Source organism: Hemiscyllium ocellatum, chromosome 24 (genome assembly GCF_020745735.1).
Source record: "Hemiscyllium ocellatum isolate sHemOce1 chromosome 24, sHemOce1.pat.X.cur, whole genome shotgun sequence".
NCBI classification, from domain to species: Eukaryota; Metazoa; Chordata; class Chondrichthyes; order Orectolobiformes; family Hemiscylliidae; genus Hemiscyllium; species Hemiscyllium ocellatum.
In genome coordinates, this window is record NC_083424.1 from 25533961 (window position 1) to 25551762 (window position 17802).

General features: G+C 46.6%; 1 protein-coding gene across 2 annotated transcripts in view; it reads right to left on the reverse strand.

Moving 5' to 3' along the window:
* Nucleotides 1-17802, reverse strand: part of LOC132827109 (rasGAP-activating-like protein 1) — a 267843-nt gene that overhangs the window by 38472 nt on the left and 211569 nt on the right. For both annotated transcript variants that reach the window (XM_060843598.1, XM_060843597.1), the window contains exons 14-16: nt 16965-17157; nt 6490-6627; nt 3214-3355 (exon numbers count right to left, since the gene is read on the reverse strand). In XM_060843598.1, the coding sequence (XP_060699581.1) occupies nt 3214-3355; nt 6490-6627; nt 16965-17157 (473 nt within the window). The remainder of the gene's footprint in view (nt 1-3213; nt 3356-6489; nt 6628-16964; nt 17158-17802) is intronic.

Here is a 17802-nt window from a genome sequence, read left to right on the forward strand (position 1 = left end):
GGAGAAAGTGAGGACCGCAGATGCTGGAGATCAGAGTCAAGAATGTGGTGCTGGGAAAGCACAGCAGGTCAGGCAGCATCCAAGGAGCAGGAGAATTGACTATTGGGCATAAGCCCTTCATCAGGAATGAGGTTTGTGGGCTGGAGCTAAGAGATAAATGGCAGGTGGGTGGGGTGGGTAGCTGAGCAAACAATAGGTGAATGAAGGTGAGGGAGAATGTGATAAGTCAGATAGGAAGTAATGGACAGTTCCGGAAACAGGTCTGGGACACCCGCACCCATCAACCTCACCACCCCGTGGCTAAGTACTTCAACTCCCCCTCCCACTCCATCAAGGACATGTACATCCCGGGCCTCCTCCACTGCCAAACCATTAACACCCGATGCTGGAGGCAGAATGCCTCATGTTCTGCCTTGGGATTCTGCAACTACATGGGATAAATGTGGATTTCACCAGCTTCCTCATTTCCAACCTCCACATTATCCCAGTCCCAAACCTCCAACACAGCACTGCCCTCCTGACCTGTCCATCACTCCCCTCTCTGACCTATCACCTTCCCGCTCACCTCATCCACCTATTGCTTTCTCAGCTACCCACCCCATTCCCCTCCCATTTATCTCTCAGCCCGAGCCCACAAGCCTCATTCCTGATGAAGGGCTTATGCCCGAAATGTCGATTCTCCTGCTCCTCAGATGCTGCTCGACCTGCTGTGCTTTCACAGCAACCCACTCTTGACACACATTAGAGACCTCCTTCTTGAGTAAATCTCTCACTAGAGATACCTTTACTGCAAAGTTGGAAATACATGGTGGGAGGAAGTTGAAAAATTGTAGGCAAATTACAGATCCTCCTTATCCTGTGGGCTGGGCATTTGTTTAACATCCTTGATCTTTCATGGATCAGGACAGATTCCATGAATAGAAAAAACAAACCCAATGAATTTTATCTGGCTAACTGTGACCTGGCATTTTGTGTTGCCAATCCATAGCCAAAAGCTAGCCTTCCATTTTTCTTGATGCTCTGAGGATTTTCATTTTATTAAAGTAGAATGCAGAGCTTGGTTGGTCCTTTATTTTGTCCGGTTTACTGTTCTGTCCTTTTTACTTTTTCTTCCTTTTTGCTTTTATTTTAGCTTATTTTTCGTGGCTGTGGCCTCTGTAAGGTGAGTCTGCAGTTTAACGAGATGAGTGCCTCTAGTGGCTGGTTTTAGCCACTGGACAAAAGTTTGCGCCAAACAAGTCGGTGATGAGATCACAGCAGCTCTTGCGAATTAAAAAACCCAGCCAACTTCTGCACACAGGTCAGTTGCTCTAGATCAGAAAATCACACTTCAGTGTTTAAAACTCTGCTGTTATGAACAGGTTGGCAGTGTAGTTAAACAGACAATATGCTTTGCCTTTTCATGTCAGTTTTAAGCCAGCAAGAAGCCTTATAGCTACTGATATTATATTTAAACCTGTATGAAGCATTTTGACTGTTATATCTTAACTTATATGTTAGGAGGCAGACTGAAATTATTTTTAAAAAATATTTTTGCAACAGAGATAGAGGGACTCTAACTTGAGAGGTCAGGATCTTTTACTAGAGAGAAGATAAATCTGCTTCTTGGCTATTTAAGTTAGAGAACTGTTTTCACACCATCTTCTTATGGTTGGTCATCTGAAGGCTTATGATCCAGGGTCTCAGCAATCAACTAGTGAACTAAAAATTGGACATCATTGTGCAGAAGGCATTGTACTATCATTGACGAATCAGAATAATTGTGAGGAGAACCCACATCTAGTTTTGTGATGTGGATGGTATGATACAGAACTGTGTTTCTCTGACATTTGTTTCCTTCACCAATTATAGTTGAGTCTTTTCTGTTTTCCTTTCTCTGGTTGTGTATGTATGGGAACATAAAACAGATAAAGTTTAAGTTGCATAGTAATAAATCAGCAACTTTTTTTCTTCTTTTGCCATTGGTTAAGAAAATCAGTTTGACTACATTAAATTGTTTAATTTGTTAATGGCAAAAGCCCTATGTGTTTTTCTTCTAGGCTGAATCTGACAGTCAGGTGAATTAGGCATTTTGGTAGTTTAATTAAATTTTCATATTTGTGGTAACTCCAGAAAAGGGAGGCATGATATCAATGCACACTTTCAAGCAAGACATGAGAGCATTCAGCACCTGACCCTTGTCATCCCACAGCTCTGCCCTCATAATGGCTGACAGATCATTATTTATTTACTTCAATGTGCACTATCTAACAATGCATTTTGTTAAGAAAGCTATTTGCCTTCAATTTTGTCTTTTTGTCATCTTTGTAACAGCTAGTCTTGACTTTTGTTCTGTTTTTTGGTTTATTCTCTCTACCTTTTTTCTGCCATTCTGATCTTCAGTTCCCATATTATTATCTTGCTGTCCTGCCTCAACTCTACCTCTTCATTTGCTAAATCTACACGACCTTGACCACCAATCCTGTGCCTCCCTCACACCCCCACCACCCCAACCCTCATACCATAATGCTGTCTTTACTTCTTCAGTTATATGACTAACTAGAACACCAGTCCCACCAGTTCAGGTGGAGAGCATCCCAATGGTACAGATCCTACATTCACCACTACTGGTGCTACTACCTCATGAACTGGACCCCACTTCTTCCATAACAATCATTGACATAGTCTGAGTCAAAGAGTTTTGAGGGGACTTCACAACTAGTTTTTGAAAGAATTGGAATCACTTGCAAAGGAAATAGAGTTTTAATGAAATTTGGTGATATTCTGCGCCATTAACCTTTGGGGTGGGTATCTGTCTTAAAGTGCAGACTGGGAGGTGTTCAACCATAGATTTGTCTCTTCATTTATATATACCTCATGTTTACCTGAATATTACAGTCTTGGATGTAGATTTGATTTAGAATCACTGGGCTAAACCTTGCCAGCTATGGAACAATGTGAGCATCAGCAAGAAAGCTATCAACTTGGAAATCAGAAATCCATTCAGAAAGACTGTGCACATGTTTACAGAGCACTGATCACCTGAGCAAAAAACCTTGCTAAACAAAATGTCTCTCTGAGTTAGCACCATAAATTTTGGAAGGCTTTTAGCTGGTGCCGAACCTATAGGTGCACTTTTGACACATGAACAAATTCATAGCTATTGCCCCATCTTATAAGAACAGTCATAATAGCTATGGTGGTTCATTGAATTTGAGGTACACAAACTATTACCTTCATTGTCAATGTCTATTAACTTATCCAGGAAATCCTTCACACAGCTGACACTCTGTAAAATGAATGGATGAAGGGGTGTCATCCACTGTTCTTTTCCATGTCCCAACTGAAGGCCTAGGTTACCAATACTTTGAACGGCCTGAAAGGAAAACACAAGTCAATCTCTTACCCAAGCAATATTAACGGTATTTACATGTGTCTAACTGAAATGATGTTAATACACAGCCATTGACAGACCATGCCCACTGACAGCAGGATGTAGAACATGGGTATTTTTATAGGATTGGATGTACCAGGTTCAGAACTGAGAGCAGGAGAAACATTTCCTTTTCCACAGTGCATTTTAAGACTGAGTTAGTGATTGATGTAGAGTTCAGATGAACATTCAAAATAGGTTAGAATATAAAAATTGTGTGGGTACGTATGATTATGACCGCTGCTAATATGGAATCATGAGTAGACAGGCAGGAGGCTGGAAGAACACAGCAAGCCCAGCAGCATCAGGAGGTGGCGAAGTCGGTGTTTCAGGTGTAACCCTTCTTCTGGACTGGGGGGTGGGTGCAGGGGGAGTTGCAGATAAAGGGTTGGCGGGGTCAGGGTGCTGAAGTGGGCATAGGTGAAGACAGGTAGAGGGTTTGGTCAATGGGAGGAATGAATCCGGTTGACGGCAGGGTGCATTGGAAGAGAGGGGGAAGGGCGGGAAGGGAGTCGGGTGATGGGAAGGGTGGTTATTTGAAATTGAAGAATACAACGTTGAGTCCTCCAGGCTGTAGGTAACCCAGGCAGAAGATGAGATGATGTTCCTCTAATTTGTGATTTGGTTCATAGTGGCAATGGAGGAGGCCAAGGCTGGTCATGTCAGAAAGGGAGTGGGAAGGGGAATTAAAATGGGTGGCAGCGTTACACCTGAAATGTTGACTTCTCTACCTCCTGATGCTGCCTGGCTTGCTGTGTTCTTCCAGTCTCCTGCCTGTCTACTTTGGATTCCAGCATCTGCAGTTTTTTATCTCTAATATGGAATCATAAGTACTAGCACTGAACTAATTTGGCTGCAGTGACTTTGTTCCTTGAAACATTTCATTTCAGCATGTTAAAATCAAATTTTTGTTAAGCCTATAACCAACTCCTTTGAATAAAGTTTACACATCTGTACCAATGACCCTCATCTGTTATTGTCTAATCCCCAAATATTTTGATTTAAACAGTCTATAAAAGGATTCTTCTAGGACTTTTGTGGCACAGTGATAGTGTATCTATCTCTAGACCAGGAGGCCTGGTTTGGAGTCACTTGTGCTCCAGAGATGTGTAACAATGTTACTGAGTGGATTGATTAGAAAATAAATGTAAAGGGATACCCCTGTTTGACTATGTTACTCTGGTACAGCCAGTGTCCCAACCTGAACTATAAACCTGGTTTCTTCTTATTACCATTGACTGATCCATCATTAATTTCTGACAGCTTCTATTTATTCCATCATTATAATTATCAGAATAAACAACATCAGCCAGATTCTGATCACAAAAGAGCTCAAAAACAAAGATCATATTGAACAAAATCTGTGCAGGTCTAGCAACTCACTGTTGATATTGCAGGTAAATTAATAATGAATAAAGTAGTATTCTGAAGAATCCATGCAGAAATAAAAAAAAACTCTTTTTGGTACTGAACCAGTTAATTGAAGATTGACAGCAAGGACTGGATTATGTTTGTGCATCCATTTGTGTATATGATCAATGTAACATGAGAAACCTATTGAATGTATGATGAAAGCTGGCACTGACTATATGACATCTATTAGTAGCTGAGCTGAAACTATACATAGTTTCAATAAACTATAGGAATCTTGAAATGCTGGTTCTGGCAGAATGTCTGAACTGAAGCGAAATATATCAAAATTAAACAAATTCAAACTGAAGAGAAACAGGATACTCAGGCAGACTTCTTGTGCAAATTCTTTTAACCAGACTGAAATCACACACCATTGGATTATAAAGGAACGTGATATCTGTGTTTATCAGTAGAAGGAAACTCCTGGCAAGTGGTGTAAAATAAATCATTAAAACGTTTGCTGCTAGGAAATCAATAAAAAGAAAACTGAAAATGCTAGAAATCTGAATTACAAACAGAAAATGCTGGCATTCCAACAGGAGTCATTCCAAGATAGAGAAGAACACAGTGCAGACAGCAAATAGTTCAAGTGTTCCAGCCTCTGTCGTCTGTGAAGGAATACTTCCTCCAAAATATCCTTATACTTGCTGCTGCCTCACTAATTTCCAGCCACCCTTCCCTGGTAGATTCTTGTGTGATCATACCAGGTACAACATTTCTCAATTCACCATCATGCAGGGTCCTAAACACTTCTGTGTAAGGCACCAACCTAAATGCTGTAGTTACCAGAGATAGTTCAGGACCCTCCCTCTTCATGGTGTGGTGGTTACAGGGCAGCAAGCCAGAGGGCACAATTTCAAACCCCAAACAAATGAAACTGAATCCAATAATGTGCAATCACTAGAAAACAACTAATATTTTTCAGGAAGAGAAACTTCATTTAGTCTTTATATGCTTCTAATTCCATTCAGTGTGGTTTATTTAAAATGCCCTGTGAAGTATCCCAGTAAAATATTTTGTTGTTTTCTTGAAGCAGCTGATTTCTATCTACTCTTGATTTTAAAAAAAACTCTAAATGCTGCTGATGCTGGGAAATCTGAAACAAACCCAGAAAATATTAGAGAAACTCAGGAGGTCTGAGCGCATTTGTTGAGAGCGAGACAGAGTTAAGGTTTCGAGGCCCGTAAGACGATTGTTCAGATCTTCAGAAGTCATTTCTCTCTCCACAGTTGCTGTCAGCTCTGCTGAGTTTCTCCCGTCTTTTTTGTATTTGTTTTAACTTCTCTTGACAACTAAGAATGGGCCATACCTGCTGTTGATACTAAAAATGAAAACAAAGCACTGTAGAAGCCAAATGCAAGATAGGTGGTGATTTCTGTTGAATGTCCTTCCGTTCTGAACCAGCTTTAGCAGCTATTGCCATTGGATTGTCCCGTTGAATGTTGTAAATCCTATGAATGCTGGATGTGGAAAGGTATCATAGTACGCACTATCAACTCTCCCTACTCAATCTCCTCTTTGAAGGTTTTGCTGAGAAACATGAGAAAAAAATGGAGTACTGGATCACTTGATCACAGTTCTCTCACCACTGGTGACAGCTCACTGTCAGGTTATACCTTGACATTTATCTGTTGCCCAACACTGAAGGAGTTACAAAAAGTCACCTTTGCCAAAAGCAGTAGGGTTCTTCCTGTCCTTGTGTCGGCATGATGGTCTCTCAGGCTGAAGAGTTTGGGTGTTAAAATGGCCGGGGCAAAAAACCTCAGAAAGAGGAACCCACTAATAGCCAAATACTTGACATCCTGAAAAACAAAAGGAACACAAAATCAATCAGCACAAACTATTGCTTGTGAAATTATTGACCCTGCAAGCCTCTGTTTTTTTATTTTTATATATATATATATATATATATCCACATATATATATCCACTAATCTTTGATCCCACTCAATTTACATATATTGGATTTTGAGTATTTAGTGCCAATTATCAATTGCTTTATCAAAACAATTTTCGGTTTTGATCCTCCTGTCATCAGGTTATATACTACATTTCCGTGACAGTTCTAAGAAATGTACATAGTTTTAATTTCTGTCCTATTCAACACAGAAGTGTTGAGATAGATATATGTCATTGAATTAATGAGTGCAGTGTCAGATCATTTAGTCCATGATGTCAGTGTCAACTGTTTAAAAGGGCTACCTAATTAATCCCACTGTCCTCTCCCTTTCTCCACAATGCTGGACAGTTTTCTCTCTAGTTCATCATAAATTTCATATATTTCATCATAATTTAAAGAAACCTGGAAGTTACTTGGTGACAAGTTGTCACGATTCACATTGTATGAGCATTGTTGAGAGGGATCCAGTTTATCATTACAAAAGTGGTATAAAATAATTATAATTTTTTTATTCTGAAACAATACTGACTATTTTCAAGTTCTATTGTACAGCAGAGATTTAACTCACTGTCAGACACTGAATGCTGCTGTAATAATTTTCCTAAATGGTGTGCGATGGGAATGTTGGAGTATTTGAACACTCTCTCAACAGGGTTTACACAATGACTACAGCAAATGTTAACCTGATAATTTATAGAAAGTGCCAAACTGAAATAATCATTTTAACTTAATGCTGAAGAACATCTTTTTCAACATGCGGACTTCCAAGACACTAATTTTTCACATTTTTCAAGACTATGCCTCTTCTGCCTCCCTACTCCCCATTCCAGGTTCCTTGATCAGAATGGAATTAGTGGTGTGTAACCTCTGTTTTGTTTAACCCTGAGCTAGGCTTTGGATTCCTTGTTCTATCCACCATATTCGCCTACTTCCAACTCTGCCTGTTTCTGCCGTCATTTCACTCCATCGTCAGAAAGACCTTTACTCACATTTTCAACAACTCCAGGGTCCTCCTGCATCTGCTTCATCACAAGCCCCACACCACACAAGCTCAGTTTCATGTTGGACACATCACGTTCTGCTCTGAGACACACTCCCCTGTGCTCAAAAGCCTCTACAAACTGAGTTAGGATATTTGTTACATTAAAGACCCCACACACATTTATGTCATAGTTATTTATACTGGCACATGACTCCGTTCCTCATTAAGCAGTGAATTAATATCAAAACTCTCAGATTAGCAAATAAGCCCTTGTTTCAATGGTGCTGCATATACGTCCAAAACCATATATTACAAATAAAAGACAGTGTGTCTGCATCTGATGAAATTTCATCAGGAATTAAATGCACGATGATTTGAAAGGTAATGAAGCAGATGGGTTTTTATAACAATCAATAATGTTTCCATGGTTGCCAGCTTTTTCTCTTTCAAATTCCAGATTTTTAAAAGAATTCAAATTTCACCACCAGCTGCAGGGGGGTTCGAACCCGGGCTCCCAGGGCATTAAGGCGAAAGTGAGGACTGCAGATGCTGGAGATTAGAGCCACGAGTGTGGTGCTAGAAAAGCACAGCAGGTCAGGCAGCATCCGAGGACCAGGAGAGTTGATGTTTCGGTCAAAATCCCTTCATCAGGAAGAGAGGAAGGGAGATGGTACTCAAAAGAGCATGGTAGTCAAAATTGCAGAGGCAGGGGGGAACCCTCAGGAAATAGTGAGTCAAGTTGCTTCTATTCTCCACTTTTTGGTGCTTGGCCTGGGCTGGTAATGGATATTCGGTGAGGTCTTGTGGGCGGATCACCTGAAACTCTTCTCAACTGATGAATGTCAATTGACATCGGGTAATGAAGAGAATCGAGTCTTGTATGTGTACCTTACCTTGAAGCGAGTCCATCTTTAAAGACTCCACATGCCATACAATGTTGTGACTCTATCTCCCAGTTTGTCTGCTGTGGGTTTGCAGCTGCACACAGTGAGACCAATTGGTTTGTTAGAATTTAATGAATCATAGAATTGTTAAGGTACAGAAGGAGGCCATTCTGCCTGCATTGATTGCCCAAATGAGCACCATGACTTAGTGCCTTTTGCCCAGACGCCCTTATATTGTTTCTATTTAAATTAGCATACAGTGCCCTCCTGACTACCTCAATTGAATCTGGCTTTGCCATACTTCCATATAGTGCATTGCCAACCCAAATTACTCACCTATGAAAAAGATAATTCAATTTGTCCTTATCCTATCTATCTACTCCTGTCATGATTAAAAAAAACTTCTATCAGACATCCTCTTTGGTTCCTTTACCCTATGAGAACAGTCCTAACTTCTTCAAACTATTCTCATAACTGAAGTTACTCCTCCTTGGGAACCATTCTTGTAAATCCCTTCTGCACTCTCCACAAAGCATTCACATCCTTACTATTGTGTGGTGCAAAGAACTGAACACAATATTCCAGCTGAGGTCCACCTGACTCGAAGCAGTCCTGTAGAAGCCCTTTCGTTACCTCAGACCATCACTGCAGGACTTTCTGCACTGCGTCCTCACGCTCCAGTTTCTGCTTGTAAGCCAGAAGGAGGAGCGCAACATTGTGATCTGATTTTGCAAAATACAGATGGAGAGTGGAGCGTTAGGCATCTTTGGGACAGGTGATGTGTCGGTGCTATTTTGATTGCACGTTCTTGAGGTTAGCCTGGTTGAAGTCACTGGCTATGATGGGCAAGGCTTTGGGGTCTATACTTGGTCTACTATAGGACCAGCTGGCAGGAGTACTCGCTGACATCTTTAACCTCTCCTACAATGATTTGAAGACTTCATCTGCTTCAAGACGACCACCATCATCCCGGTGCCAAAGAAAAATCATGCAGCATGCCTCAGTGACCACTGTCCAGTGGCTCTGACCTCCATTATTATATGGAGAGGTCAGTCATGGCTCACATGGCTCAACTCTAACTACTAAATTGCTTTGATCCTTTGCAATTCGCCTACGGGCCCAATAGGACCACAGCAGATGCCATCTCCCTGGCCCTACACTCAACCCTGGACTGTCCTTAACAAGAATACCTACATAAGGCTCCTAATTATTGACTACAGTTCCGCCTTCAATACTACAATTTCACACAAACTCATCACTAAACTCTGATCCTAGGTCTCAGCTTGCCCCTCTGTAACTAGATGCTCGACTTCCTGACTTTTTGACCATAATCAGTAAGAATATGTGACAAGACCTCTCCACCATAATCTTCAAGATCGGAGATCCACAAGGCTGTGTATTCAGCATCCTACTATACTCCTTATACACTCATGAGAGTGTGGCCAAATTCTGCTCCAATGTATTTACAAGTTTGCTGACAACACCATTGTTGTGAGTCAGATCTCAAAACAACAATGAGACAGAACAATCTCCATCAAAGTCAGCAAAATGAAGGAGCTGGTCATTAACTTCAGCTCCTGTTTGCATGAATAGTGCTGAGGTGAAAGTGTTTGTAAGAGTCAAGTTCCTGGGATTAATGGTTCACCAACAATCTGTCCTGGTCCCACACATTGATGCAATGGTCAAAAAAGCACAACAACATCTCTACTTCCCCAGGAAGCTAAGGGAATTCAGCATGTGCATTCTTGCTAATTTTTATAGATGCACCATAAAAAGCATGCTATTTGGATGCATGAGCGTCTGGTGTGGCAATTGCTTTTCCCAAAACTTCAAGAAACTACAGAGAGTCGTGAACACATTCCAGTCCATCACGCAAGCCAGCCTCCCATCCTTCCACCTATTGTATTCCCAACGCCCCTCCCCTAAGTCCCTCCTCCCTACCTTTTATCTTAGCCCGCTGGACACACTTTCCTCATTCCTGAAGAAGGGCTCATGCCCGAAATGTTGATTCTCCTGCTCCTTTGATGCTGCCTGACCTGCTGCACTTTTCCAGCAACACATTTTTAAGCTCTGATCTCCAGCATCTGCAGGCCTCACTTTCTCCCATTAATTGACTCCATCTACACTTTCCACTGCCCTGGGAAAACGACCAACATAATCAAAGAACCCTCCCATTCAAGTCATACTCACTTCAACCCTCTTCCATCAGGCAGAAAATATAACAGTTTGAATACACGTACAAATAGATTCAAGAACAACATCTTCCTCGCAGTTATCAGACTTTTGAGTGGACCTCTCGAATGTTAATGTTGATCTCTCTCTCTCTCTCTCTGTACCTTTTCTATGGCTGCAACACTGTACTGTGCACACTGTTCTGTGACCCTGATGCACTTTGTATGATACGATCTGCTTGTAGGACACGCAAAATAATACCTTTCACTGTAACTTGGTACGTGACATTAATAAATCAATCAATAACATGTGTCTTGCATAAGGTCAGCATACCTGCCCTGTTCTTGTACTGTATAATCCTATTTTTTTTTTAAAACAGCCAAGGATTCTGTAAGCTTTATTCTCTGCTTTCTCCACCTGTCTTGCGACCTACAATGACCTGTGCACTGATACACCCAGGTTATGTTCCCACTAGTTTCTCCGGCTGCTGAACAGATCTCTGAGATCCGTGAATGGCAATGGCTGAGGAAACTGGAAGTGGACATGTTGGCATGGTGTTGGCACACCGATCAGCATGCATGGATCCTCGGAGCAGCAAACCGACTTAGAGAGAACAATTCACCCACTCCCTCTGTGCCTGCACCAACCGCCTCCGTGTGCCTGTACCCAGTCCCTCTGTGCCTGTACCCAGTCCCTCTGTGTGCCTGCACCCACTCCCTCTGTGCGTCTGCACCCACTCCCTCTGTGCACCTGCACCCTCTCCCTCTGTGTGCCTGTATCCACTCCCTCTGTGTGCCTGCACCAACTCCCTGTTTGTGCCACTACCCACTCCCTGTTTGTGCCTGTATCCACTCCGTCTGTGTCTGTACCCACTCCCTCTGTGTGCCTGCACCCATTCCCTATGTGTCTGTACCCATTCCCTCTGTGCCTGCACCCACTCCCTCTGTGTGCCTGTACCCACTCCCTCTGTGCCTGTAACCACTCCCTCTGTGTCTGTACCCACTCCCTCTGTGCCTGTACCCACTCCCTCTGTGCCTGTAACCACTCCCTCTGTGTCAGCACCCACTCCCTCTGTGCCTGCACCCACTTCCTCTGTCTGCTTGTACCCACTCCGTCTGTGCCAGTACCCACTCCGTCTGTGCCAGCACTCACTCCCTCTGTGGGCCTGCACACACTTCCTCTGTGCGTCTGCACCCACTCCCTCTGTGCACCTGCACCCTCTCCCTCTGTGCGCCTGTACCCACTCCCTCTGTGTGCCTGCACCAACTCCCTGTTTGTGCCACTACCCACTCCATGTTTGTGCCTGTACCCACTCCGTCTGTGCCTGCACCAACAACCTCCGTGTGCCTGTACCCACTCCCTCTGTGCCTGTAACCACTCCCTATGTGTCTGTACCCATTCCCTCTGTGCCTGCACCCACTCCCTCTGTCTGCCTGTACCCACTCCCTCTGTGCCTGTAACCATTCCATCTGTGTCTGTACCCACTTCCTCTGTGTCTGTACCCACTCCCTCTGTCTGCCTGTACCCAGTCCCTCTGTGCGCCTGCACCCACTCCCTATGTGTCTGTACCCATTCCCTCTGTGCCTGCACCCACTCCCTCTGTCTGCCTGTACCCACTCCCTCTGTGCCTGTAACCACTCCCTCTGTGCCTGTAACCACTCCCTCTGTGTCTGTACCCACTCCCTCTGTGTCTGTACCCACTCCCTCTGTGCCTGCACCCACTCCCTCTGTCTGCTTGTACCCACTCCGTCTGTGCCAGTACCCACTCCGTCTGTGCCAGTACCCACTCCGTCTGTGCCAGCACTCACTCCCTCTGTGGGCCTGCACACACTTCCTCTGTGCACCTGCACCCTCTCCCTCTGTGCGCCTGTACCCACTCCCTCTGTGTGTCTGTACCCACTCCCTCTGTGTGTCTGCACCCACTCCCTCTGTGTGTCTGCACCCACTCCCTCTGTGTGTCTGTACCCACTCCCTCTGTGTGCCTGCACCCACTGCCCCTGTGTGCCTGCACTCACTACCTCTGTGTGCCTGTACCCACTCCCTCTGTGTGTCTGTACCCACTCCCTCTGTCTGCCTGTACCCACTCCCTCTGTGCCTGTAACCACTCCCTCTGTGTGTCTGTACCCACTCCCTCTGTGTGTCTGCACCCACTCCCTCTGTGCGTCTGCACCCACTCCCTCTGTGCGTCTGCACCCACTCCCTCTGTGTGTCTGCACCCACTCCCTCTGTGTGTCTGTACCCACTCCCTCTGTGTGTCTGTACCCACTCCCTCTGTGTGTCTGTCCCCACTCCCTCTGTGTGCCTGCACCCGGTTCCTCTGTGTGCCTGCACCCGGTTCCTCTGTGTGCCTGCACCCGGTTCCTCTGTGCCTGCACCCACTGCCCCTGTGTGCCTGCACTCACTACCTCTGTGTGCCTGTACCCACTCCCTCTGTGCCTGTAACCACTCCCTCTGTGTCTGTACCCACTCCCTCTGTGTCTGTACCCACTCCCTCTGTCTGCCTGCACCCACTCCCTCTGTCTGCCTGCACCCACTCCCTCTGTGTGTCTGTACCCACTCCCTCTGTCTGCCTGTACCCACTCCCTCTGTCTGCCTGCACCCACTCCCTCTGTCTGCCTGCACCCACTCCCTCTGCCTGCCTGTACCCACTCCATCTGTGTCTGTACCCACTCCCTCTGTCTGCCTGTACCCACTCCCTCTGTGTGCCTGCACCCACTCCCTCTGTGTGCCTGCACCCACTCCCTCTGTCTGCCTGTACCCACTCCCTCTGTGCCTGTACCCACTCCCTCTGTGCCTGCACCCACTCCCTCTGTCTGCCTGTACCCACTCCCTCTGTGCCTGTAACCACTCCCTCTGTGCCTGTAACCACTCCCTCTGTGTCAGCACCCACTCCCTCTGTGTCAGCACCCACTCCCTCTGTGCCTGCACCCACTCCCTCTGTCTGCCTGTACCCACTCCCTCTGTCTGCCTGTACCCACTCCCTCTGTTTGCCTGTACCCACTCCCTCTGTGCCTGTAACCACTCCCTCTGTGTCTGTACCCACTCCCTCTGTGTCTGTACCCACTCCCTCTGTCTGCCTGCACCCACTCCCTCTGTCTGCCTGCACCCACTCCCTCTGTCTGCCTGTACCCACTCCCTCTGTCTGCCTGTACCCACTCCCTCTGTTTGCCTGTACCCACTCCCTCTGTGCCTGTAACCACTCCATCTGTGTCTGTACCCACTCCCTCTGTCTGCCTGTACCCACTCCCTCTGTGCCTGTACCCACTCCCTCTGTGCCTGTAACCACTCCCTCTGTGCCAGCACCCACTCCCTCTGTGCCTGCACCCACTCCCTCTGTGTGCCTGCACCCACTCCCTCTGTCTGCCTGTACCCACTCCCTCTGTGCCTGTAACCACTCCATCTGTGTCTGTACCCACTCCCTCTGTGTCTGTACCCACTCCCTCTGTCTGCCTGTACCCACTCCCTCTGTGCCTGTACCCACTCCCTCTGTGCCTGTAACCACTCCCTCTGTGCCAGCACCCACTCCCTCTGTGCCTGCACCCACTCCCTCTGTCTGCCTGCACCCACTCCCTCTGTCTGCCTGCACCCACTCCCTCTGTGCCTGTAACCACTCCATCTGTGTCTGTACCCACTCCCTCTGTGTCTGTACCCACTCCCTCTGTCTGCCTGTACCCACTCCCTCTGTGCCTGTACCCACTCTCTCTGTGCCTGTACCCACTCTCTCTGTGCCTGTACCCACTCCCTCTGTGCCTGTACCCACTCCCTCTGTGCCTGTAACCACTCCCTCTGTGTCAGCACCCACTCCCTCTGTGTGCCTGCACCCACTCCCTCTGTGTGCCTGCACCCACTCCCTCTGTCTGCCTGCACCCACTCCCTCTGTGCCTGTAACCACTCCATCTGTGTCTGTACCCACTCCCTCTGTGTCTGTACCCACTCCCTCTGTCTGCCTGTACCCACTCCCTCTGTGCCTGTACCCACTCTCTCTGTGCCTGTACCCACTCTCTCTGTGCCTGTACCCACTCCCTCTGTGCCTGTACCCACTCCCTCTGTGCCTGTAACCACTCCCTCTGTGTCAGCACCCACTCCCTCTGTGTGCCTGCACCCACTCCCTCTGTGTGTCTGTACCCACTCCCTCTGTCTGCCTGTACCCACTCCCTCTGTGCCTGTAACCACTCCCTCTGTCTGCCTGCACCCAGTCCCTCTGTGCGCCTGCACCCACTCCCTATGTGTCTGTACCCATTCCCTCTGTGCCTGCACCCACTCCCTCTGTCTGCCTGTACCCACTCCCTCTGTGTCTGTACCCACTCCCTCTGTGCCTGTACCCACTCCCTCTGTGCCTGTAACCACTCCCTCTGTGCCTGTAACCACTCCCTCTGTGTCAGCACCCACTCCCTCTGTGTCAGCACCCACTCCCTCTGTGCCTGCACCCACTCCCTCTGTCTGCTTGTACCCACTCCGTCTGTGCCAGTACCCACTCCGTCTGTGCCAGCACTCACTCCCTCTGTGGGCCTGCACACACTTCCTCTGTGCGTCTGCACCCACTCCCTCTGTGCACCTGCACCCTCTCCCTCTGTGCGCCTGTACCCACTCCCTCTGTGTGCCTGCACCAACTCCCTGTTTGTGCCACTACCCACTCCATGTTTGTGCCTGTACCCACTCCGTGTGCCTGTACCCACTCCCTCTGTGCCGGTAACCACTCCCTATGTGTCTGTACCCATTCCCTCTGTGCCTGCACCCACTCCCTCTGTCTGCCTGTACCCACTCCCTCTGTGCCTGTAACCACTCCATCTGTGTCTGTACCCACTCCCTCTGTGTCTGTACCCACTCCCTCTGTCTGCCTGCACCCAGTCCCTCTGTGTCAGCACCCACTCCCTCTGTGCCTACACCCACTCCCTCTGTCTGTCTGTACCCACTCCCTCTGTGTCTGTACCCACTCCCTCTGTGCCTGCACCCACTCCCTCTGTCTGCTTGTACCCACTCCGTCTGTGCCAGTACCCACTCCGTCTGTGCCAGCACTCACTCCCTCTGTGGGCCTGCACACACTTCCTCTGTGTGTCTGCACCCACTCCCTCTGTGGGCCTGCACCCACTCCCTGTTTGTGCCACTACCCACTCCATGTTTGTGCCTGTACCCACTCCGTCTGTGCCTGCACCAACAACCTCCGTGTGTCTGTACCCACTCCCTCTGTGTGTCTGCACCCACTCCCTCTGTGTGTCTGTACCCACTCCCTCTGTGTCTGCACCCACTCCCTCTGTGTGTCTGTCCCCACTCCCTCTGTGTGCCTGCACCCACTCCCTCTGTGCCTGCACCCACTGCCCCTGTGTGCCTGCACTCACTACCTCTGTGTGCCTGTACCCACTCCCTCTGTGCCTGTACCCATTTCGTCTGTGCCTGTACCCACTCCCTCTGTGTGCCTGCACCCACTCCCTGTTTGTGCCACTACCCACTCCATGTTTGTGCCTGTACCCACTCCTTCTGTGCCTGTACCCATTTCGTCTGTGCCTGTACCCACTCCCTCTGTGTGCCTGCACCCACTCCCTGTTTGTGCCACTACCCACTCCATGTTTGTGCCTGTACCCACTCCTTCTGTGTTCCTGCACACACTCCCTCTGTGCCTACACCCACTCCCTCTGTGTGCCTGCACCCACTCCCTCTGTGTGTCTGTACCCATTCCCTCTGTGTGTCTGTACCCATTCCCTCTGTGTGCCTGCACCCACTGCCTCTGTGCCTGCACCCACTCCCTCTGTGCATCTGTACCCACTCCCTCTGTGCGTCTGTACCCACTCCCCCTGTGCGTCTGTACCCACTCCCTCTGTGTGTCTGCATCCACTCCCTCTGTGCCTGTGCCTCTTTGGAATTATCTAAAATATCTGCTTCGTAATTTATAATGTGTTTTTCTGTCACAAATAAACTAACACACAGAATTAATTAATCCATGATGAACAATTGAATATCAAACTATTAACATTGACATGCCCAATTCCATTGGTGGAATTTGCTTAAAAAAATCAGCTCAACTGATAGGGAGAAGGTTTCTGTTAGCCACAGAAGAATTGTCTCGAGATCAGTAATTGTTGGCAATTGTGCAGCTTTGAGCTTTGGGGCAATTTTGATGGAACTGATAATTACTAATGTTGTAGAATTACCACATGGTGTCTCAATGGATGGAATTCCCTTCCAGTCACACACTCACTGCACGTACCTCATTGTCTGCTTCTGGAAATTGGTCTTCCACTCTTTTATGTAGCTGTTTGAAGGCTACTCTCATAACTGAAGGACACTGCTCCACTGAGCCCACAATGGCATCCATCACATCAGTCAGGTAAGATTTTAGAAGCTCCTGGCTACACTCCCGTACTCCAGCTTCTGAAAGACTGCCTTTGAATGAAATCCTCCTTTGGAGCATTATAAGAAACATTAGTCAGTGCTGATACTTTTCTTTTCCTTCATGCACTTTTACTCATAGCTTCAAGGAAATATAAATTTAATTGGAACAATGTATTTTGCAAATTTAAATTTATTGCACTCATTAAAGGTATTGAGACCAATAATTCTTTTCTGATACTACTTAAGCATGAACTAGAAGAAAAACCATTTTCTAAGTCTTAAAATGTTATTAGCCTTCATTCCTGTTAATAGTTTTGATGAAATTAAAACAGTGAATTGGTATCCCAGCTCACTGCACATATAGTGCTCGGAGATGGGGTGAGATGTTCCCATAGAAACACGGCAAAGCACAGAAATAGAGTAAAAGAAAGATCAAATACTGAGGTCCTGTGCTCAGGCTGGATTGTATGGGAATGCAACCACAAACAACATCACAGGGAACAAGCAAAACTGTAGTGAGAGTCAATCTAGGCCTCTCCCTCAACATCAATATCCAGTCTCATCAAGGCAAGATCTAACCACTAATTGCCCATAAACTCCAGGATGGAGGTGGTACATTGCATGTTTACTCCAAAACATGGGCTAATAGAGAAAAGAAGAATGAGTTGAGTTTACTGTTAATTGAATAGCAGAAGAGATGACACTGTGATAAT